We start from the raw sequence: 25808 nt of genomic DNA on the forward strand, positions 1-25808 counted from the left end.
TTTCAAGTAATCCAAGGGACTTTTGCCACTCCAACTTGTATTTAAAAGCATTTTTTTTAACTTTACCAAGTGTTATCTTCTTTTAGTACAAGTTTAGAGTGTGAACTTTGCTGTGGCGGAATATTTTATGAAAACAGTCTTGCATTCCCTGATAAGGATTTGTCTCTACTTCCAAAAGCATTAGAGTTTGTCAGTGTGAGTAATTGAGCAGGGAAGATAGGATGCAGTGTTATAGCCCCTGGAACTCACCCCAACTGTATGTAGTTCATAAATATTAGTGAAGTAGAATTTTTATAGTCTTGTTCATTATATCATAGTACAAGACCTGTCCAGTTTATTTCCAAATTTACATTATTATTTTAAAATGACACCTTTCTCCTTTGTTTTTAGGATAGAAAAAATGTTTGGCTTTAAAGTACATTAAGCTACTGTACCATATTAAGCTACTGTACATTACAAATGTTGCTTCTAGGGCAAATAGGCAAATGATGTCGATTAAGACCTTATAATTGCATTCAGACACTGATGTTATTATTAAAATATATACATTTTTCTCCTGTGAATGTTTCTTAAATACAAATGTTTCTAAAATACTTATATATATCCTTTTGACTTAAATTTGATGAAAAAGGACAAAGAAAAAAAAAGTTAAGGCATAAACATTTTGTTGTATCCTGAATGTAGGACTTTGCAATTGTTACTGTGAACAATTCTGAAAGCCTGCATGTGTAAGCAGTTTAATGGATTGCTTTTACACCTGTGCAACTATACAGTATAATATAAGGGATGTTCTGTAATATCTGCATTGACCTTCACCTGTATTTTAGTTACTGTCCTTAGAAAAAGAATGAGTAGCTATATTTGAAAAACAAATTGTAGGACATTTTCCAATGCCTGAATATAGATAGAACTTTCATAACAAAGAAAGGTACAAAACCTAATAATGGCCCATTGAATTCCTATACTTTTTTATTATTAGGAACAATTTTCCCATACATTATTCTCATTACCAAAATACTGTTCCTCTCCAAACTATCTATGGCAAATTCTATGTTTAAATGCAAAAAAGTACTTGAATGTCTTATATTCAAAATCTACACGCTAAACTGCATAAATTGAAGTAGTATTACCTTTTATTTAACCCATGGCATTTTCTCTAGAGCTAGCAGATAATTATGTTCCTGTTTATGTTTGGTACAGACACTTTAATAAAGATCTTATACGTCTGGTGTCCTGATTTCTATTACTTTGTATGGCTTGTTTAGCTGCAGCTGTGCTATTGACCTTGAGTTAATACCTGAATCAAAAGAGTGCCAATTTACCTGTCTCTTTGTGAAACAAGAAGATAGCAAGTGATACTGAATATGCTATGCACTTGAATATGTTACTGAAGTTGTGCCAATAACAATCAGCTTACCTTCATATTTTAATTAAATGGTATAGATGGAAGAAGCTGAGCCAATCAAGAAAAGATATACCAGTTAGGATACAGCCTATTTCATAGCTGTGATATACAGTAGCTCTTTAGCACCAACAGAAATGTGGACACCACAAGCCATGACCATATTCATTTAACATGTAACATGCTATTCATAATCTCTGTTTAAATCTCTATCCAGAAACCAATGCTACTCTGCAGCATTTGAATGTTTACTCTGTGGTGTTAGGGGGTTGGTTATTGCCAATGATATTTGTATAAATGTCTATAAAATCTAGAGTAACAATTGTAGGAGGACCAGATTTCAGGAACGACCTACTTAATATACTTGACTTAGACCTGAGCAAGATGGCTGCTAAGAAAAACCAACTGACCCGTGTGTGGAAAGGGCTTATTCTGAAAAACATCGAGACACAGGTGTGTCTTGTTGGGAAACAAAATATAAATGCCCCAGAAGTGGTGAACCGGCGTGGAAGCCAGTAGGTGAATGCATTTTGGAGGAGACAGAGGAATCGGGTTGGTGTTACAGAAGGTTTGAAGAATTACGGATTAATGGAAGGAAAAAAGGATTACAGTTTACTGTTTGTAGCATGTGGCTTGGATACGACGCAGATTTGTCATACTTTACGGACTTTGGAACTCGGACTGAACAAGGATTCAGAGAACGGATTGCGGACTGGGTTGGAAGATAAACAGACTGGAGAAACAGAGTAAAAGTCCACAGAAGTTAAAGAAAAAAAGTGTGGTGTGAGTACTTTATCTCATTTATGTAAACTTTTCCCCCAGAGGCACCACAATTGGTGGAGGATGTGGGCAACGTTGCTCGGGATTGAGAATTGTGGAAATTAAGTTTTTTTTTGTGGGATTCGTTTTTGTGTGTGTGATCTCTCTAAAAAGCAAAACAAAAATAAAATAATGGGACAGTTAATACAACATGTGTCACAAGCCACCCTCACCCAGTTTCAGGCTTTAAAAGGACAGCAATAAGCTATCAGCAGGCAAATAAGATTCAAACTGAAACTAATCAACAAATTATAGAGGAACAGAAATTGGTGAGAGAAGAATTACAAAGATTAGGGGAGGAAATCAGACACACCCCAGTAACAGGGATAGACACCTGCAACGCTGAACAAATTGGGCTTCAAAAGATGACAGAGCTAGATGATATTGAAGCATATTTAACAACTTTTGAAAGAACAGCTGCTAGGAATGCATGGCCCAGAGAGCAATGGGTAGGAAGAGTGGCACCTTATTTAATTGGGGAAGCCCAAAAAGCTTATTATGATTTAAAAGAAGAGTATGCTGAGAACTTTTAAACTCTAAAAAAGGAGATCTTGGTGAGATTAGGGGTAACAACGGCAATATGGACGGTCCAGTTCCATAACTAGAGGTATCAAATGGACAAGCCCACTAGATCTCAAATGTTTGACCTTGTACATCTGGCGAAGAAATTGCTCCTGCCAGAAGAAATAAACTCAGGGCAAGTAGTAGAGAGAGTGGTGTTGGATCTCTGTGAGGAGTCTGCCTGTTCACTTGATGGGTGAGTGATGGGGATCCCCAGACATTAGACCAGGCGGTTGATTTTGTGGACAGACGGCATGCCACTGAAGCCTTGATTAAGGAAGAAAGAGGGGAATTTCGAAAAGAGGAGAGGAGAAACCTCAAGAGTTTGTGGAATGAAATGAAGATTCAGTCACTAAAGTACAGTGATTATCGAAGACCACCACAATTCAAGAAATCTCTTCAGGAAAGATCAGTTCAAAGGCCCTGACCATGGAAAGAAATCCATAGATGCTTTAAGTGTCATGAAGAGGGACATTTAGCCAGCCATTGTCCCAACTTGTGTGAACTTATGCAAGTGGACACCAGAGAGGAAGCAAAGTGTAACTACCTCACGGCAAGCGTCCCGTCCTGGGAGGATCTCCACATTGCTAAAATCAAGATAGGGGAAAAATCTGTTAAGGCCTTGTTAAACTCTGGAAGTATGGTGACCCTGGTGACCTCTACAGCACTACCTGAAGACACTGATATCAGGCAAGGGGAAGGGAACACTATTACTTGTATTCATGGGGAAACTAAGGTATATATGTCCACAAAAATTAAGATTTCTACAGAAATGGGAACATATAGTTTGACTGTAGGGGATGGTTGAACAATTGCCTTACCCTGTGGTGTTGGGACGAGACTGTCCCCACTTTCTCCAACTTTGGAATACTGTCCAGTTGGTTAGGCAAATCCACTCCCATGTCCTGGAGACTCGGACGACAACACAGATTCCCCTGGAGAGGCAGACCAACAGGAAGAATGCTCCGAACTTGGAGATTAATTCTTTGCCAGACTGGGAGCCACCAGAACATCGAGGGAGGTTCGCGACGGCCCAGTTGGAAGATGGAAATTTGAGAAATGCATGGGGACATGTGAGAAAAATTGAGGGAAATCTGTGTAATAATAGTAGTGCCCTAAGTTACCCTTATTTCATGGTGAAAAACAATCTCATCTATCAGGTGCAGAAGAGGGATCAAGAAGAAGTGGAGCAACTACTTATTCCCCAAGGCTACCAGGTGAAACTCCTCAACTTGGCCCATAGCCACCCACTGGGAGGACACCTAAGGGGTGAAGAAAACAGCTGAGAGACTGCTCTCTCAATTTTTTTGGCCGGGAATATACAAGGCCATCGAGAGATATTGTCAGAAAACTGCCCTGCAACCTTATTATAGGAACCCTTTGATTTCTCTCCCAATTATAGAAACTCCTTTTGAGCGGATTGAGATGGACTTAGTGGGACCCCTGATCAAAACCACAAAGGGACATCAGTATATACTGGTAATAGTGGACTACGCCACGAGGTACCCCGAAGCCATTCCACTGAGAGCAGCTACAGCCATAAACATAGCTAGGGAACTGGTGCAAATTTTCTCTAGAGTGGGAATTCCTAAGGAGATCTTAACCGATCAAGGAACTCCTTTTATGTCCAAAGTCATGTGAGACTTAAGTAAGCTTTTGGGTATTCATCAAATCAGAAACTCTGTATATCACCCACAAACAGATGGCCTAGTGGAATGCTTTAATAAGACACTGAAAGGCATGCTAAGGAAGGTCATGCTAAAAGACGGCAAAAATTGGGATCAACTGCTCCAGTATCTCATGTTTGCTATTCGAGAAGTTCCGCAGGCCTCGACCGGGTTTTCTCCATTTGAGTTACTATACGCTCGGAGGTTTATTAGACTTGGTTAAAGAATCTTGAGAGCATCAACTTTCACCTTTACAGACTGTCATTGAACATGTGGAACTAATGAGGGAAAGAATAAACATTGTTGTCCCCATTGTGAGGGAAAAGGCCCAGGCACAACAAACGCAGATTTATAATAGGGGAGCTATTGCGCGAGAATTTCAGCCAGGGGATAAAGTACTGGTATTAATTCTGACCCCAGAATGTAAATTCCTGGCCTCCTGGCAGGGGTCTTATGAGGTGGTGGAAAATGTGGGCCTGGTCAATTATAAAGTTAAGCAACATGACAAACGGCGTCAGAATCAGATCTACCATGTGAATTTATTAAAGAGATGGCATGGTGCAGAAGTTCTGCTCACCCACTTCTCCCCTGACCCTTTGGAAGAAGAAACTGGTGCTGTCGCCGTGAGGGACCTGGCTCTGTCGCAGAAGAAAGACTTACAAGAGTTCCTATCACAAAACAAAGATGTTTTTTCTCAAACACCTGGTCAAACTCACCTCATACAACATACGATTATCACGGAACCAGGTAAAAAGGGTAAGACTGCCCCCCTATCAAATACCTGAAATAAAAAGGAAATTAATTAAGGAAGAGGTAGAAAAAATGTTAGGATTGGGAATAATAGAAGAATCCCATAGCAAGTGGGCTAGTCTAATAGTACTGATACCAAAGCCAGATGGAACTATTAGATTCTGTAATAATTTCAAAAGATTAAATGAGATCTTGCTGTTTGATGCATTCCCTATGCCCCTTATAGATTAGCTAATTGAGCGTTTAGGTAATACCCTATATATCAGTATGCTAGATCTTAGAAAGGGATGTTAGCAAGTGCCACTGGCTGAAGAAGCTAAAGCCAAGACTGCTTTTGCCACCCCTGAGGGGCTATACCAGTATCGGGTCCTTCCTTTTGATCGACATGGAGCTCCAGCTACTTTTCAGAGATAAATGGATCTAATACTTAGACCTTACAGAGATTTTGCGGCTACCTACTTAGACGACGTCATAATTCATACAGTAGTACAACATGGGAACAACACCTACAATACCTGGAAGCAGTAACTGGAGCTTTGCGAGACGCGGGATTAATGACTAATCCAAACAAATGTTGTCTAGGACCCGGAAAGCCAATTATCTCAGGTATAAGATTTGGAGAGGAATGAGACATGATCAGTTAATTAGAAACTGGCCTAAACCTACTAAGAAGCAAATACAAATGTTTTTGGGACTTGCAAGTTACTATCGCTGTTAAATTCCAGGATTTGCCCCTTTGCACGACTTGACAAAAGCAAGTTGTCCTGAAAAGATAAAATGGACAGAAATGAGAGAGGGCCTTTCAAGAATTAAAAAAACTTTATCTTTTCAACCGGTCTTGCAGGTGCCTAACTTTACCAAAACATTCATGATACAAACTGATGCGTCCGACACTGGGATTGGAGCCATACTCTCACAAGAAGTTAAGGGGCTAAATCACCCTATTTTATATATTAGCCGTAAGTTAAACCCCACAGAAAAACATTATTCTACAATAGAAAAAGAATTTCTGGCAATAAAATGGGCCCTGGACACTTTATATTGTATACAGATAATGCACCATTAACGTGGATGTTAAAAAACACGGACAAAAATGAACGAATTACGCAATGGGGCCTTAGTCTCCAAAGGTTTCAGTTCTGAACAGTTTATAGACCCGGAAAGAAACAAGGTAATGTCGATGCCATCTCTCGAATGCACTGTTTCTTTTCTAGACAGCCGTGGACTGGGCTGATCTCAGGGCGAGGGAATGTAAGAGGACCAGAGGAAGAGTCATCCAGGACACATATTTCAGGAACGACCTACTTAATATACTCAACTTAGACCTGAGCAAGATGGCCACTAAGAAAAACCAACTGACCAGTGTAGGGAAAGGGCTTATTCTGAAAAACATCGAGACACAGGAGTGTCTTGTTGGGAAACAATATATAAATGCCCAGGAAGCCGTGAACCAGCACCGAAGCCAGTAGGTGAATGCATTTTGGAGGAGACAGAGGAATCGGGTTGGTGTTACAGAAGGTTTGAAGAATTACGGATTAATGGAAGGAAAAAAGGATTACGCTTTACGGTTTGTGGCTTGTGCCTTGGATAATACGTGGTTTTGTGGTACTTTACGGACTTTGGAACTCGGACTGAACAAGGATTGAGAGAACAGATTGTGGTTGGGTTGGAGATAAACAGACTGGAGAAACAGAGTAAAACTCCACGGAAATTAAAGAAGAAAAGTGTGGTGTGAGTACTTTATCTCATTTACGTAAACTTTTCCCCCAGAGACACCACACAATATATATACATTCACTCAGGAGGACATTCCATTGTCTTTGTCTGTGCTGGCAATATTTGTATGCGCAGATATTTGCACAGTACAAGAGCCATTCCAGATCGAAAACCTTTCTGGAAAAAGAGTAAGGGAAAAATTTGTACACTTTAAGATATTTGAAAATTCCACCAACTATAGATGGAGATTTAAAGAAAAAAAGGGAGAACTTATCCAGGAAAATCTAGATATACTGTATGGTAACCTTAGTAAGTAGCAGAAGGTGAAATTCATGGTTAGGTAATGATCAGTAGTACTGCAAATTTACAATAATCTTTCTCACTGTGCCTGCTGTAAAATTATCATTTTGTATCCTCAGGAGATTACTACAGTATAATAATACTTTATTGTATGATTTCTCAAAAAACTGTCTTGCATCGACACACACAGAAATTTACAAAACATACAAGAATCTGCAAAACTGCAACAGAACTTTTAAATTTACTCCCCCCACAATTAAACTAAACCTATGAATTACACATTGCCCCTTCTCTTTTTCACATAATCCACTGAAAGCAATTGCCCATAAACCATTACTCCTTTACTGTCAACTCATTTATTGATTGAATAATTTGAGTATAGAATAAAGGAATCTCTCGATTTGTTTTGCTGAAAAAATTTCCTTGGTAATCAATGCGACAGGCATCAAAATTGAACCAGAGAATTTGACATAAAAACAATTTTTGAGAGTTTGAACTGGAAAACTACTGTAGCATGAAATATACTGTAATATCTCTAAACTGGAATGTTTGTGTAGACAGCATAAAGGTGAGTTCTGTTATAATAATTACTACTAATAATTTCGAACTTTTTAAAAATCAAGCTTTAGTAAAAATATTCAGCAACAAGAATCAGATTTCCTATATGTTTATAAACTCACTGAAAATAAACACCTCTCAGAATTTAAGAGTACCCAACAGCAAAAAACGACTGCAAATCTCCATGCTTCCCATATGAGCAAGCTTGATTCTGGAGTACCGCTAGATTCAGTTCTGCGTCCTTTCCATTTTCTGATTTTTGACTTACTACTTGGGGAATCAGTACACAAGAGTAATATTTATTCTAATAAGAAGAAAATGCTGGTGATATCCAACTTTAGATTTCTGTTTCTGTACACTGGAATTGTCCCAACGCTTAACATGATAAAATTGTATTTTATTTTTTTACTGTAGTACTACAGATGCAGCCATTCAAAATGAGCGGTAAAAACCTGCGGTACAGTAACCAACCCGCAGGGCACCGCAGGGCAAGTGATTGGCTGGCCAAAATGACCGACAGGGGCACTCGTGGTGCATTGGTTGGTAGTGAAAAGATTTAATCATTTAATGTCTTTACTGTGCACATTTCAATCCGCTTAGTTTTGAATATTTATATGGAATTTTACCACTAAAGGGAAATTTTAGTAGCTGAGCATAAAAAGAAGAGGAGCATAACGCATCTGAAGGTCATAAACGATATTAATTTTGGAACATAAACATACAGTATATAGCTGGTCTTGGTACTTTAAAGAAAAAAATACACACCAGTATTCCGTTTCTCCCTAAACATTTTAAGCTTCGAAGTCTTTAACTAACGTGACACCGGAGTCAACAAGCATACTTTTAGAATTTGATTAAAAGGGAATATAATATGGAATCGCGTATCTAAAGAATTTAATAACGCTATGATTATATCCGTGTACTGCGACAGGGCTGTGTAGGGCTGTTTTGCCTGCCTGTTCATGCAAGCTGTCTTGTAGCCTACTGGTCTAGGTGCATGACTACCAACTGGCAGGTTGTGTGTTCAAATCCAGCTGGTGCTGGGCTTTTCTTTTAACAAACATTTCTTCGAAAAAATAGAATAGCGATATTATGGACAATCAATTGACTTTTATATTTCAAAATATCGCAACATGATCGATATTTGCGATATTTTGAACATATCTTCCCTTCTGACAGCGGTTCCTGCTTCTATTGTGTGTGTGTGTGCAACAGAGTAAATTTTTATAGAGAAATGGAGGCTGGACAGTATGTGTTACAATATAAACATTTATATTGATTTAAATCGTGTTCTGATTTAAATCGCAAACGCGTGTTTAATTATGTGTTTTTTAATCATAATCAGGCTAATGCATTTCTACATTTTCTGTATGAACCAGCTTAGAGGTTCATACAGAAAGACAGCTTGTGTTTAAATTGAGTGTAAGGTAATTTATGCTTCTAAAGTCATGGTCAGCATTTATTATTGTACTGTGCTGTAAACTTTTTCTGTGCCTAGTCACATTATTTTATAGCGTTTTTATAGCGTTATTAAATCCGGTGGCGCTGTGTGTTAGTTTCCTGACTCCCATGTCACATGGTCTGTGATTGAATCCCATGGAACTATGACTTTATTTTTTAACAAACATTTCTTTGAAAAAATGAAATGTTTCCCTTGGTCAGAGATTAAATAAAACCTCACTCGCACCAAACAAATTTATATTTCTAAATATCACAAAATACGTTCATTGTCTTCCAATCGAGTCGAGTTGACATTGGAAGCCTGCCACACCGGACTGTTAAACCAACGCATTAGCACGTCAAAGCCCACTGAGGGTATTGAGCCCCTCTCCCCTCAATTCAATTCAATTCAAGGTGTTTTATTTGCATGACAGATGGGTACAAGCAGTGTTGGGTATGTATATTGTAACGCTTACGGCAGACAGGCACTGTGTAAGAGCCGGAGCACCAGAGTAGCGCACCGAGGGAGCATCTGCATTTATAACTTAGTTTTTAAAATTAGTCAAGCAATATGAAGCATCTCCTTTTACTTTTAAGTCCCTTAAATACATTGAGCACAGCTTTCTCACCACTTAAGATTGCTTTTGATACTATCCTTACACAAAGCAGAAGGGAGATCTTAGTGCCTGAGCATAAAAAGAATAGGAGCATACTGCAAGGCGTGTGAAGTCCATAAACAATATTAATTTTGGAACTTAAACATACAGTATATGGCTGGTCTCGGTACTTTAAAGAAAACATACACACCAGTATTCCATTTCTCCCTAAACATTTTAAGCATCGAAGTCTTTAACTAACACGATACCGGAGTCAACAAGCATACTTTTAGAATTTGATTAAAAGGGAATATAATATGGAATCGCGTATCTAAAGAATTTAATAACGGTATGATTATATCCGTGTACTGCGACAGGGCTGTGTAGGGCTGTTTCGCTTATCACAGTGGGTACCTACATTTACTATGGGTAAAATGTTACTGGTACCGCATGTTGTTAAGCTTGGTATTTTCTCTCTTGGCCTGACTTTTTTTAATGTCTGAGTGTTAGAATCCATGTTGTTGCTGGTAAGGGAACGGTAGGTGCTGTGATTGACACAGTCAAAGCCTTGTACAGAGATACCATTGTAGCTGTTTGACAGTATTTTAGATGCCCTTAGTTAAAAGCATGGGAGGAAGTACTGCCAAGGGGAGGGGGGGGAGCAAGGATTTTTTCTTTGAGTTTGTGAGGTTATTTTTTGTTATATTGTGTTTCAGAAAGCAAGAAAATAAAATTTACTGTATGATAAAAAGAGAAAGAGCTGGAGTAGATCCTCAGATCAGTTTGCTACCAGCAATCAAACAAAAAAAATGGAAAGAATTGTCTCCTCCTGATTGGAACCTTTCTTACTGTCTTATAATTTATCAGGCTACCTTTTAATTTCCACTGAGAGAAGGAAGTCACTTGTCATGCAGCTATTTTATTCTTCATTGCACAATATGCTCTAAGTTAGCAAATGAAACATGAACACTTATTGAAATAAATCAAGAATACGATTAACATGAATGTATAAACATCCAAACTATACTTTATCACGTCATGCCTTGGAGTATAGACCCCCAAAGGAATGCCATAGTCTCAAACTGCAAAATAAACACATACAGAAAGAAAGTATTTGTATTGTAATTGTAAATCCTGGTACTGTATGAGTGATTGGTATGACTTTCCTCATTACAAATCTCTTATTAGAATTTAAATTTCTCTGTAACTCCAGGTCAGAACAGAGAAAATGTAACTGCCTTAAGGAGTTTACGATTATGAAAAATAGAAGGATAAGCATGATATGTATGTCTTCTGTCATTTTCTAAGTCATGTTACTGAGCACCAAATCTTATTGAGAATATGAATCCATTTAAGGTTTATACCATTAAAGTAACGGTTTATTCCATGCTGAAAATGTTTGTACCAGACTTTTTTGAGGCCTGTTTAATTGTGTCTGAAGTCTGATGTTGTAAATTTTTTTTGTTAAAAAGATCCATTAAAATGTCACTACTAAAGTTAGCTGGTACTGTTGGTATTGTAAGTGGCAAGTAGAGCTCATATTTTAGATTTTGTGTAGTTGCTAGCGTTGAACTGTGTGTTGGATGCACATGAATTGAAGGAATGGGCAAACATAGCTGATGCGGATCCACAGAGCCAGCATATTAAGATGTTTATAATTAGAGGCAATTTGTTTAAATAACTAGGTATGGATACTGATGTGCAAGAGAGGTGGAAAGGCTGTTTCCTTAAGCCAGCACTATAAAATGTTTTATTCTCAATGAGATGCTGCCATTTCATAGTGGGTTTCTAACACTGTGTATAGTTCCATCCACACAGTGCCTTTACTTCCATCCATTTCTAATCTCTTTATCCAGTACAGAGGATTTGGAGCCTATCCCAGTAAGCGACGGACACAAGGCAGAATACACCCTGGACATAGCACCAGTCCATCACAGGACAGATAGACACAAACACACACACACCAGGGCCAGTTTTCCCATAAACCAATTAACTGACCAGTATGTTTTGGAGTGCGAGAGGGAGTCATATCACACATATGGAGAAAAACCATGTAACCAAGAGAGAACATGTAAACCCCACACACACAGGATGGCAGGAATTGAACCTAGGACCCCAGTGCTGCAAGATAGCAATGCTATCCACTTCGCCACCATTATAAATGGATGGATATCTTAGTTATCTTTCTAGTTCACAGGTTTGCATGCATAATTTAATTTTGAAAGCCACTGAGACATCAGGTACTACTGTTGTATTTATGAAAAAGAAACAAAACAAAAAACATACTAACAACTGTGCCATCCTACTCCTTAGTTAATACATTTTATTATTCATAAACAGTTAACATTGTTAGCAAAATATTTTGAATTATATTTAACCCTATTTTTTCTTTAGTTTTGTATTTAACTCATTATATGATAGTCAGACTTAATGTATATTTGAACAATGAAAATATATTTTTACAAGATTTTACATTAAGGACTTAAAATTAATATGGTTAATAATAGTAAACTGTAACATGCTGTAACAAGATCGGTTAAACTGCAAAGAAAATGCTTTCAGAGAAAATGTTTCAGGTGTGAAGAACATAGATCTCCAATGCAATTTCAACCAAACCTGTTCCCACAAACCCTGCCCCCACTACCATTAGAATATACACAAAGCACTGAAATCTTTCGAGCTAATGATCAGGTGACCCGAGAGAGAGCGAGAGAAACACCAAGGGGTGCGGAACCAGGGAACTATTTACATGGAAAACGAGCGATCTCCCCAGACTGTCCGCCTGTTTCACTGTTACCTGGATACCTCTTTATTTAGAACTCACTAACACTGATTTTTAGTTTAGAAGGATTCAAGTAGGGTTTTAGATGAAAGGCAGCGACCTTAATCAAGCCCAAATCATAATTGAACCCATTCAGAGCCTACATTACATTTTAGCATTTCATTCTGAGCAGAAGACCCTCACACCTGAAGAAGGGGGAGGTGTCTTTCGCTGGAAATCTCGCCTGCTTCTACTTTATGAGTACAACCCACTCTCTGCTGGAGTGCTGGCTGTGACGAATTAAACCGGTTTCACAGGTTTCAATCACAGACCATGTGACATGGGAGTCAGGAAACTAACACACAGTGCCACCGGATTTGATAACGCTATAAAAACGCTATAAAATAATGTGACTAGGCACAGAACAAGTTTACAGCACAGTACAATAATAAATGCTGACCATGACTTTAGAAGCATAAATTGCCTTACACTCAATTTAAACACAAGCTGTCTCTAGCCCTCTAAGCTGGTTCATACAGAAATGTAGAGATCCAGGCTCAGAACACACAGCTTCATTAGCGAATACATATGCAGGACAACTAGAGAAGACGTTTTACAGAGGATGGATTTTTAGAAACATCCCATCAGCGACATCACTGAAGTCAACTCCTAGGTACTGTAACTGTTGTGTGGATAGTTTCACAAGAATCAGACAAAGGTTTAAGCATCGCTTGTTCTAGATAAAACTGCAAAAAAAAACCAACAACCCATAATGTACTTCTTTGCGGCTCTGTTTGCCCAAATCATATATTCACAACGTGAAATCTAGAAAATAATATTACGTAACCAAAATCCGCAATATGGAAACATAACCTGTGTAATTGTTGATAGATGATGTACTCGTAACATTTTTTCAAGACGAACTACAACATTTAAAAAATGACTTGTATGTACTTGATATCTCTAATCAATCCACGGGTCCCAGCACAAAACGAAACTAAAACGTATACCGTTTCGTATGAAATGCATAATATAAACCTAGAAACATATACGTGAGCAGTACTTAAGCACTGTAGTATCGGTGTTAAGACATACCTCTCAAATACTGTAAATCAAGTTAAAAATATCTCAAGACCGATTCTGGTCATAATGAAACCATGTTTCGTGTATGTTTTCTTTAAAGTACCGAGACCAGCCATATACTGTATGTTTATGTTCCAAAATTAATGTCGTTTATGGCCTTCACACGCGTTGCAGTATACTCCTATTCTTTTTATGCTCAGCTACTAAGATTTCCCTTCAGTGGTAAAATTAGATATGAATATTCAGTACTTAAACGGGCACAGTTAAGACATTAAATATACATATACATACTGTATACAGTACAGTTCTCATACGGTAATATGTTTATGTTCCTAAATCAATCTCTTTTATGAGCATGTGAAAGGCATGGTGAATCGATTCTCAAAAATTACTGTACTTTGCATGATTGGAAACAAATGCGTGATTGCGGAATGCTGTGGTGTTACTTTTACAAAGATGGTCAATGAAAAAAAGAATGTTGACCAGGGCAATACTTTGAGTTTACACTTACAGATTGTCCAAGGTCATTCATTATTAATACTATTAGTAATATCTTCGTTAAAGACTGATGGCCACAGCTCAAACATGAGAGGTTGAGCATTATTAGCTCCACCTTGTGGAAATTCCGGATACTATTATTTTGCTTGTCGTATTATAGGAGAATTTACGGTAACTAGCGGTATTTACCGGTAGCTTGCGGTAGACTGCGTACAGCGCACCGCAAAATAATGCGGTATCGCCCGCGCATTTTGAATGCTGCATCTGTATCATTTTAGGGTAGCCATGTCTTGATCTAAGTTACTTAATTAGAAAGCTAATTCCAAGATAATTCCTGTTTTCTGCTGCAATGATCTGATTGGTTTTAATGTTAAAACCAACCCTACACTGTTTCCAATAAATGAGTATTCTGCTTGTGTTATTATAAGTTGCAAATCTATATTGTTTGCATTTCTAAAGCGCATATATTCCAGCATTGTACAAATAACAAGAGCTCCTCAACATGTTCACTGTTGCTTTGTTGTCAACAATATAGCATGGATACAAAAGAAACTACATAAACAACCAGCACATTCTATAAAATTACAAAATGATAGAAATTAAACATATTAGATACAATACATTCTAAACTGTATTTTTTTGTATTGTCCATGTATGAGGGACTACTGATGTTGAAGAATGCTTTTTTTGTCTCCTTCAACATTAGGTTTTACAATGTCTTTCTTTGCAGTTATTGTTCAATTCAACTTTAAACTGAATGCAAACCTGCAAACACGTTTGACGCCACATTGGAGTAGCTGGCCATTTGGGAAAAATATTGAGAGGCTATGATAGGCGACTAGGAAGTGTCTCTAAGAATCAAGATAAAATGTGTAACATTTCTAGCATCAAAACTAAGAAGGTGTTTGCTGAAGTCTAGGGACAGGGCCAGCCTTAGCTTTTTGGTGGCCTTAAGCAAGATCTTACAAAGGACCCCCTTCAGATCATGATTTGCAAATACACTACTATTATCAGCTCCCAACACAACCTTATTTTACTACATAGAACAAAAAAAAAGTCTAACTATAAAACGTACTAAACAGCTTTGTAGAACACATAATAAATACAGTAAGTTACAAGCAAGAACAAAAAACACAAATTTTAAAAGGCTAACATAATTTAATAATGCAAGTAATGAATAGGAACATTAATAACAAGAACTAATGATAAATAGGTACAAATTACAACATTAAACCTTTTGTAGAAAGGAAAAGTAGAAAAAAATATGTATTTAAGAAAAAAGTGCACTCAATAATAAGGAATGTGATATCAGTAAGGATAAGCAGATGAGAAATTTTACATAAAAACATTCTATAAACCAATTTGCCTAGAATGTTAGGAGGCAAAATCATAAAATTAAGTCTTCATACAATAGTAGATGACCCACTATATGACTGATGTTCATGATGGCAAGTTCACTGAGATGGTCTTATGCCATGGCTGACCCTCAGGTATGTTTTAATCAACTTGATCCCTGAAAAGTTCCTCTCTGTTCATGCCACTGTAACTTGGAGAATGACTGCAATCTGAAGGGCTACAGTTTGGGTTCACGTTACAATTTAATTAAATACAGGAGAAACCTCAAAGAAAACAATATATTTTTATGTTGATTATGTATAATCGCTGAACAGTCTTTTGTACTTTACATTTGCTTTCACGCCTTTGTTTGGCCAGGCAAATGATTTTTAGGCAGGCAACTTACACTGCATGTGTCCAATTGTGTGAAATGTGAATCCGTTAACCTCTATTAAAACACCTCAAATAGTCTATGTGTCTAATTTTAAAATGCTGCTGTTCAGCAGTTACATGGAACTGATAGACTCAAAACCAAATGAAATACAAACACATTATTACAGTGACTCCATTTGGTGTACCTCTGTTTTGATATCAGAAACATGTTACATTCTCGATTGTGATTGGTCATTTTTTAACAGACCTGGCCTCTATAAGGATAATTTACAGTAGCAACAGAAATAGCAGCTATATGGAATTTTTCACTCACATTTAAACATACTAGTTAAAAATATGTTATGTTGCACATTGAGAGGGGCACCTGGTGCCTAGTTCTACTATGCCAAATGCAGCCCTGTGTAGAGGGTCCATATTCAGTGATCAAAGCAATTGTTTTGGTTTACCTTACTTAAGTTCTGTCAACAGTCCAGAAAGACACCATACTGTATACTGTAAGAAGATGAAGGACATGAAAGAAAGAAAAAAGAACAGACAAAACCACAAGAGAGATATCCAAAGCAAGAGATGCTTGTTCCAGTTCACCCAGGAAGATCAGATTGAATTAAGTATTTTAACCTTGTTAAGAGTGCTTGCTATTCTGTAGTTTTTAGGGATCTCTGATTTTTTGTGTGGAGAATTCCTCAGTTAAAAATGGCCTCTCCTGTCTGGTTTGTTTAGTGACAGCCACGTTTACAGAAAGAGATTTAACCTTAGGTTATATTTACCTATTTACCTAGTATATTTAAGAGTCAAATACTTGGTAGCAGTCTGCGGTTTTTCTGTGTGATTAGAACAATAGGCCTTTGGGACACATTATTGTATTTTTGTACATGGTGTGTTGTAGGCTTATGTTGTGTAGTGTTTAGTGTGTGTCATTTTAATAATTATTTGTTCAACCAAGTGTGCCCAAATGTGTGCCCAAATGACTACTCACCAAATGACTTTTCACCAAAGTTGGGGGTTAAAATGATTTATTTTACTTATTGAGCAATGCACTCAGTCATTTCCTGTTGTTCAACTTTTTCATAACTCACCATTTGTTACAGTATATACTGTATATTAAAAACTATTTTATGTTTTTTATGATCCTATAAATGCACATAGATGAATAAAAATAGACATAAAGGGCCATAAAATGGAGCAGGAAGTGCATTTCACACTGCATGGCTGACATTCAGCGTATATCGTAACATTGACAACAATGGGTGCATAACAAGAGTCATAAATGTCACTGGTCTATATCAGCCTTTATTCTACATTGTCAAAAAAGCTAACAGTCACTTGATTCACAAGTCTTGAAGGCTATTTCCTTTGTCTCTCCATGGTTTGTTCGGAAATTCAGAAGCAAGTCGAGTTTAACCACAGTCATCGATTAGGACTGGGACATGCAAAAAGGAAAATTATAAAAATTTAAATCTAAGCACAGAAAAAGTTAAAATAGCCTGCAACAGTTTTCTTGACCAATTTGTGAGATGCACAAAAAGCAACCAAAGAAGCGTATTATGTTCCAAAGTTGTTGTTTTTTTTGTTTATTGTGTTTTATTTTATATTTTATTTTATTCTCATAAATTTCTCCAAAGCATTGGCACATTGCATGGAATCTCACACTACAGCTGGAGAATGTAAATGTATTGAAATTAATCTCTTGGGTAACATTTCACCGTATTATTGTCTGTAAATTTATAATTGCAGATGCTGGTTGATTTTATTAAACACAGATGACTTTTGTTTTGCATTCATATCAAAGCTCCACAGATGAAAATGTAGTAATCATTAAATGCATTGTTTGTCAGTATGTGATTTCTGATCAAAGAAAGAAGCAGTTGCATTCCTTAAGTATCTAATTAAAATCAATTGGTAAAATAACAGAAGGTGTATATTGTTTAAGGTCATAAAATTATGCTGCCAAAAATACACAAGCACACGTCTTGTTGCTTTATTTTTAAAAAAACAAATATTTAATAATGTTTTTTTTCCAGAAAAAAATACTTTAATCATACAGTATATTGAATTCTGTGTGTTGCTGTAGTTATCATAATTGTTTTAATTTGTTGTGTTAATGTATTTAAATGATCATCTTTTTTGCTATATGTAGGTGCAGCAAGTTAATTTTATTGGCATTATACTGTATATTAAAGGAATTGTATTGTATTGTATTATATTATTAGTCTACTGTAACTATAGTATCATAAGTTACATACATCATCTAAGTAATTGAATAAAAATAGTTTCCACTTGCATCGAATGGTTTGCATTTCACTGTTTTTTTCTCACAAAATATATTGGGTTGACTTCATTAGTGCTTTCATAATTTTATCAGATTGTAATCTTTGCTGTGTGCCCTCTCTTTTTCACACCCGAAGAAGGCTCCACAACCGAAACATTGTGTCTTCTTCTCTTTTCAGCATGGAATAAACCTATTACTTGTTCCTTTGCAGCCTACGCATGCTGACGCAGCTACCCACCTTAAATACTATATACATACTGTACATCTGTGTCTTTAGTCAAAGGTGTCATGCTGATAAATGTGAATGAACTTTTCATGCCTCTTCACTTTGATTTTCCATTAAAAAAAGTGCAGCTGTCTCTCATACTCTTGTGTGTCCGCTAGAACTAATTAATATTCATGCCCAAAAGTCACTACAACTATATTCTCTTTAAACACACTTAAATCTGGAAAAGTATTTTTTCTAACATCTGTCGACTGCCATATTTTATTTTTTGGTGTAGTTAATTTTTATTATTATTTCCAATTAATTAAAAGTTGACTTATGGGAGAAACACTGATTTCAATAGTTTTTTTATATAAAATATGGTATTGTTTCTGTACAACAGGTTATTAATGCTGCCTTGGCCCTGGCATCAAAACCCAAAAGTCAGTCTGTGAAGCAAAATATGGAGGTGTATAGACAAGCCTGGGAGACCCATGTGCGGCTCTTAACTGAAGCAGTGGATGACGTCACCAGCATTGATGACTTCCTTGCAGTATCAGGTCAGAAAACACTCCCTCTCATTTTGTCAATCGATTAACCATTCTATTTGTATCATTGTAGCAAAGTAATTCTGAAATATACATTGCTTTTATGAAGTTTGTGGATGGGATTAAAATCAGTTGTCTGATTTCATCTTTGTTTTTTTAGTCTTATGGAAAGCCTTGACACTGTACTCAAGAATGAATTGCAGAAAAGTAACAATACCTAAGCAGAACACTACCTGTATGCACTTAATGCAGTCAGCTCTTTTTAGTACCTTATCCATCATTCTTTGAAGAATCTTCTTTAATGTGCAAAGAGCTTATGAAGCCAGGTTTAGTAATATGATGACTGTAAGTGGAAAATGTTAGTAATATTTTAAAATCTTTGTGCTGTCTAATTGTGAAGTTTTTACATGACAAATCTTACATTTATTTGGTTATACTTTAGAACTGGCATTCCTTATGTTGAAAGGTAAATTACAAGTCCTGTGTTCTTGCACTTTGGAAAGAAGTGTTATTTTTAAATGTTAGAAGAGGATATATACAGTAATTGTAGAATTAGTAAAGATCTAAAAGAACACACTGCAATCTGCCCTTAAAAAATGAAAACAAAATTTGACACAGACATCTAGTTTAGGATTAATTTGCTTGGCAAAAGAAGAGTTTATAACTGTGGTTTTATTAGGTTCAAGGGGGTAATTTAGTTGTTATGTGCTGCTTAGACCTTAAAAATACAGCCCATAATCACAGTAATATCCACCACATTAGGAATTACTAGAATAATGGCCTACAGCATGGGTCTATTACTGCCAAAAACTGCTTGAATGTGTAAATGTTCAAAGGCTCTTGACTTTGCCTGCTTCCTAAAAATGTGCCCAAGGCTTGTAATTATTTTGCACCAGTGCTCATTCTGTCATTGCTTATTGTTTAGCAACAGTAACAAAATTACTATGTAAAGCACAATAATGAGAAAGCTGAAGAGATGGTGTGATAAAGAGAGCTGCAGTTAGATGTTAGAATACTTATTAATTCAGTTTGACTCCAGACCAATGTGAGCAGTCCCTACCCAGATCTTTATTTTTAAATAAGTTCATTTGAATACATTGTAATTACTGTGCTGCTTTCCAGTTTCTCTTCAAGTGGAAGAGTATGGTGAGAAAAAATGGCACAGGTCATTATTAAGTGAGAAAAACATTGTTTTGTAGTTGAATTGTGAGTTTTAATTTTTCTAATTATGGCTTTAATGTTTCTACAGCATAAAATACACCCTTAATGATTTACTAAACTGATGATTTTAAAAAAGCTTTTTTTTTGCAGAGCTATTTTTTTACAAGTCTGTTTGCATTTTATTTCCCCACCATGATTTGATTACTGAATTTATTTACTGGATATAATCCTACATTTGGCACAATGCCCTCAGAATTTCATAGTCGTAGCCTTACAAGCTTTTAGTCTTAGTTTCAAAGGGCTAAGTGTACATTTAGTAATACATTAGAAACACCTTCACAGACTTATTGACATTAATAATGTTATGACATAATCATTATGTGACATTTATAATACCAGAGTCTAGGGCTGAATATTAAATTCCTTCCATGACTGTGACTTGGACCCATATCTCATTCCGTTCTTGTCAGGAATACCCATTTAAAATAAAACAAATACAAATTGCCTATCCCAACAACAATGGGAGCAAGGCAGAATACACCCTGGATGGGAAGCCAGTTCATTGCAATGTACACATAGACACAGACAAAAGCACACCAGAGACAGTTTTTCCAGAAGCCAATTAACCTACTAATACAGTACAGTATGTCATTGGACTGTGGGGAAAAAAACAGAGCCTCCAGAGCAAGCATATGTGAGCAAGGGGAAAACATAGTGTACAAATTCCACACAGAAAACACCCCAGGAATTCCACCGAGGGCCCCTGTGCTGCCAGCCTGCAACGCTAACCTCTACAGCCACCCTGCTGCCCAGTAATGCATAACTCTTTAGAAAAAACTGTTCCCATGTTCTCTTCATTTAATCTGAGCTATACTAAAAATGTTTTTTTTTTTTAAGTTTGTGCTGTTAATGCAGGAGGAATTCAAATGCAAACATTTCTTATAACACTGTTTGGTTAGTTTCCTAGTTTCACTCATTTCATTAATGACTAGTGTCACTAATGTTTGGAAATGTATATAAATTAATATTATTGAATAATTTATAAGATGGACTACTAATATGCATGTGGACCATCCTCAGTTGCATACCAGTGACATACTGTACATGTACAGTATTTCTGTTAAGTAATGGCATTCTCAGGACATACTTCCTTGTCTTTTGAAATCAGCTAATTATAGAACACAACAGTGTAATGCATTAGAAGACTTGATCTAGAATATTGGATATATTCTAATACAAACAAGTTCCTACTACTCTTGAATCAGTCCAAACAAAAGTGACCAGGTATGTTCACATGCTTAGTAATGACCAACACAGACAGGTTAAATGACACGCTGAAATAACTTTTTGTTTTAAGTCTTGACCAGAGAGGTATATGAAGGGAGCTGAACTAAACAACCATGCTAACTCAAATCAAAGGAAGTGAAGAGAAATAATAAAATAAATGAAATAAAATTATAATATTTGACAGGTTATTTTTTTTTTAATTATAAAGGCATAATGTCATTATCATTGCTCCCATATTTGTTATATCTTTATAATTCATAGTATTTGACAATGAAGTTATTTGACATTAAGCACAGAAATGAACTACAACAGAAACTAAAGTGATGTAATCAATTCCACAATGTTCAAACTTACAAGGTACAGCAAAACCACACAAGATGCACAATACATACATAGAGATAGTGCATTTAAAACCAAAAAGTAATTTTTTTACAAAATGAGTTGTGGGTGCGTGGAACTATATACTGTATGCCATGTATAATAATGCTATTGAAATGATACTCTGGCTTCTTTCAAGAATTGGCTGATGAGATTCTTACAAGTTAAAACTGTAAATCCCAGATGAAACAAATGATATTCTTATGATATTATGTTCACATCAATATTAAACTTATAAACATGCATTCATTATTTTGCAAATGCAATTGGTGGAAATATACCAGTAGTGTGTTTCAGTAGCTCAATACTAAATGGTATTTAGGATTGAGATTTCAACTTGAGATTTCAGTCTGAAATGCTGAATATTTATCGTCTGTACGAGTTAGCAAGAAAAATATTTTTGAAGTTGCTCCTTCAAACAAAGGTCTTAGTTTTTATTTCACTTGAGTTCCTGATAACTTGACTAAAACAATAATTTGTTACAGTATATTTAAATGATTTAACCATTTTATAAAGCCCTAAGCATCTATTGAAAGTTATGTATAAAACCCCACCACATTATTTCATTTGTGATCAAACCTCTGTTTCAGATGAGCATAAGTATTGGGACAAACAAATAACAGGCATTTCTAATTGCTCATATGTTCCATTTTGCTTTAATTGTGAAAACATAAAAGATCTGTGAATGTATAGCCTTAGTTCTATTCTTTGGGGTTTACGTTTTGTGTCTGCATTTTGAGTTAAAAGGCATAAACCAAGATGAAGTCTAGAGAGTTGTATGTAATGGAAAAAGCAAGTAATTGTGAAGATGAGACCAAAGAAAATTAAAGCCATTTAGAGAGATTGGGCATGGTAAAATCATCAATATAGAATGTCTTGAAAAAGAAATATGCTACTGGAGTAGTAAATAATTGGCAAAGACCAGATCATCTAAGAAATATTACAGCACTTTACAATAGAAAAAAAAATGAGAAAAAGAAAAGAAAAAACCTAAAATAACAACCAGCAAGATTGTAGACCATCTCTAGAGTGCAGGAGTGAAAGTACATTATTTCAATTCACTATGTGCGGAAGACTTCAACAGGAGAATTACAAGGGCTTTCACTGCAAGATGAAAACCTCTCATCAGTGTTTAAAACAAAAAGGACATTTTAGCATTTGCAACTAAGTACAAGGAAGTGAGGGATGAGCAAGACAACACTCACAAATTTTTACCATAATACCATTGAGAGTGTCCTGATCGGTGGTATTGTGGTGTGGTATGGTGGAGCCACAGTACAGGACAGAAAAGCCATACAGAGGGTTGTGAGGTCCGCACAGAAAATCACTGGGACTGAGATACCCTCCATCGACCTGATATATCTCGATTGCTGCCACAACCGGGGTCAAGCTATACTTCAGGACCCAATTCACCCTGTTCATGATCTGTTTTCACCCCTGGGTTCTGGTAGGAGGCATCACAGTATCAGAACACTGACCAATAGATTCAAAAACAGTTTCTTCCTCCAAGCAGTCCGTATCATAAACAGCTCATTAACTGTCGGCTTGCAAAACTCCCTAGATATGTACTGAATACCGGTATTTATCCTAAGCAGAGAAGCACAACTTTTTTAGAAATGTGTATGCTATGGAAGCAATCTGAGTAACATGCATTGCTCAAGGTTACTAGCATTGTTCAACCCAGGATCTGAACCCACACATTTCCAGGGACAAAATACAAGCCCTAAATAGTGCAGTACTATATTATAATAATTCAAATTGCCAGTTTTCCTCAAGACTGCAATATAACAATAAGGGATTTTGCCCTTATATCTTACTCTGTAAAATATATCTCCATTTTTTGTAGCTAATTCAAGCATGAAATTGTTAATTGGATTGACTGACGGAAACTTCACAACTTTTACATGCCCTGAATAGCTTACAGTTTTGAAACCTACAAAAAAGTGGTTTTTTGGTTCTAGTTCTGGAAGTCTCCAACTGAGATCATAATCACAAACTAATTTATTTCAATTTTCTGTGTGAGGCCTTTTTAAAATTTTCTTTCAGTTCTTAAAACTCTTAATGAGATTTGTAACAAGAATGAGCTCTGTTCTAATTAGTGAGTTTCTGGACTGCTCTCATTCGGTGTACTAGCTAAAATACATACTAATTGGAATGAAAAAGAAGGAAAAACTATTTGGGAAAATATTCTGACAGTGGTATTTCCACCTTTGTCTGTTCATCATCCATTCACCTATTATGAACTTTTTTAATGATAAAAGGGCAAATTCTTAATTTCCATGTTCTGTAGAGATTACATAAATTTCTGGTTGCGGAAGTTATCATAAATATTGCACTTTAACTTGGGTTAAAACGAGACCTAAGAGCAAAAAGCAAATCTAAACCCACAAGCAGATCAGTTAAAGGCTCCAGATAATATTGCTGATGAAGGCCCCTGTTAAAACAAAACCAGATACAGGAACACTCCAGGAACAGCATTGAGTACCACTGCTACAGATCATGGGTGGACTATTTTCAATAACACCTTGTAAATTCAAGTAAGCATGCTTTCCTAGTATTCAGCTGCCAATAATTCACTGCAGTCTCAAAGAGTTGTATTTGAGAAGCTATTTCATCATTTATAAGTGCATCAGTGGTTTAGATAATGCAAAGAACAGCAGTGTTAAATATGAAACACATTTGGCAGAGACACCAAATAAACAGTCTACAGTATGTTAAAAGTAAACAGGCATTCATGAAACCAGAATCAATAAGGTCCAATCTGAATATCTACAGTAAGTTAGTTTTTTATTGTTAAATACAGTACTTTAATTCTTTTAATTTTGTGCAGCCATTAACTATTAATTCTGAACTATATTATTGTGTAATGTGTGTTATTAAATGCAGTTTTATTATTTTAAATTCATAATTGTGAAACCTTAAAGGATATAATTTATACAATGCAATTTGTGTTTTAAAATGTGGGATGTTTGGAAATTAAAATAATAAAAGACCAATTCCTGTTTTCAATTAGAACTCCAATCCACTCACCAGTCTCTGAGCTCAAATACATTGCTTGATTACAGCTTTTAGTTATTAACTAGAGTATTCTGCCCAGTTGAAATTCCCCATCACATATTCTAAAGTCCGAATTTTTTATAAGCAGTAAGATTGATTTTTTGCTTTGATACACTGAGTCTTGAAATAGAGGTGAATAAAGTGCAACATTAAGATACTGTAAAGTATATTGAAACACTTTAGATAACACAGATAAAAGATCATTTTAATATGAGATAAATGTATACATATTCTATGAGGTTTTGCTAAAAAATAATTTAATCAGAAAGTTCCAAAGAATCACGTGATATGTGTCATGCAGTTCAAAAATTAATCAGACCAACGTTCAACAATTGATTAATATCTTGAGCACACTCCATTCAAATTCAAACATGCAAATGTGGTGGTGTGGACTGACAGAGATACAGGCTACAAATGTTCTTCTGTTCAATCTTTAATCCATCTGCCAGGTTAAAGACATTTTAAGTAATTAATTTGAACATTCAATATAGTTCTAACAAACTGATACTGAAGTGAGTGAAGTGTAATGAAGAATATTTCTAAAGTGATATAGTAGGCCAATTCCTGATCCCAGATGTTAATCCAATATTGATAAAGTCCTGACTGACCCTTTACCATGTGGAGACAAGCATTATCATGTTAAAGATGGCATTACAGATTTATTGTCTTCTGTGATGCCCTGTTGTGTCAGCAGCTGTAGTTGTTGCTGCAGTCCCTTAGGTGGTCCCTTTGAATATGACAACACTGCTGTGGGGTCGTCACATATGGTTGACTAGAGCCCAATTCAGCATGGGTACTTCCTATCAGTTAGTATCAGTTAGTAACACCACTAGAGTTGGTGTAGGGTCCCTGAATGTCTATTGACTTGTGATGTTCCTTTCAGCAACATTCCTACTGTGATTTCCTTCTCTATTCCTAAACCCTGTCATCACCATAACGTGATTAGAACTGGCAAGGCTGTTTGCACACAGTACAAACTTACAACAACGTGTCTTACTGTACATGTGTTGATACACAGGTAAAA

General features: G+C 36.2%; 1 protein-coding gene across 1 annotated transcript in view; it reads left to right on the forward strand.

Moving 5' to 3' along the window:
- LOC102699018 (catenin alpha-3) overlaps positions 1–25808 on the forward strand; it is a 545540-nt gene that overhangs the window by 431214 nt on the left and 88518 nt on the right. The window contains exon 11 of the mRNA XM_006630805.3: positions 18757–18913. Coding sequence (XP_006630868.2) covers positions 18757–18913 — 157 coding nt within the window. The remainder of the gene's footprint in view (positions 1–18756; positions 18914–25808) is intronic.

This window comes from Lepisosteus oculatus, chromosome 4, assembly GCF_040954835.1.
Source record: "Lepisosteus oculatus isolate fLepOcu1 chromosome 4, fLepOcu1.hap2, whole genome shotgun sequence".
Taxonomy (NCBI): Eukaryota; Metazoa; Chordata; class Actinopteri; order Semionotiformes; family Lepisosteidae; genus Lepisosteus; species Lepisosteus oculatus.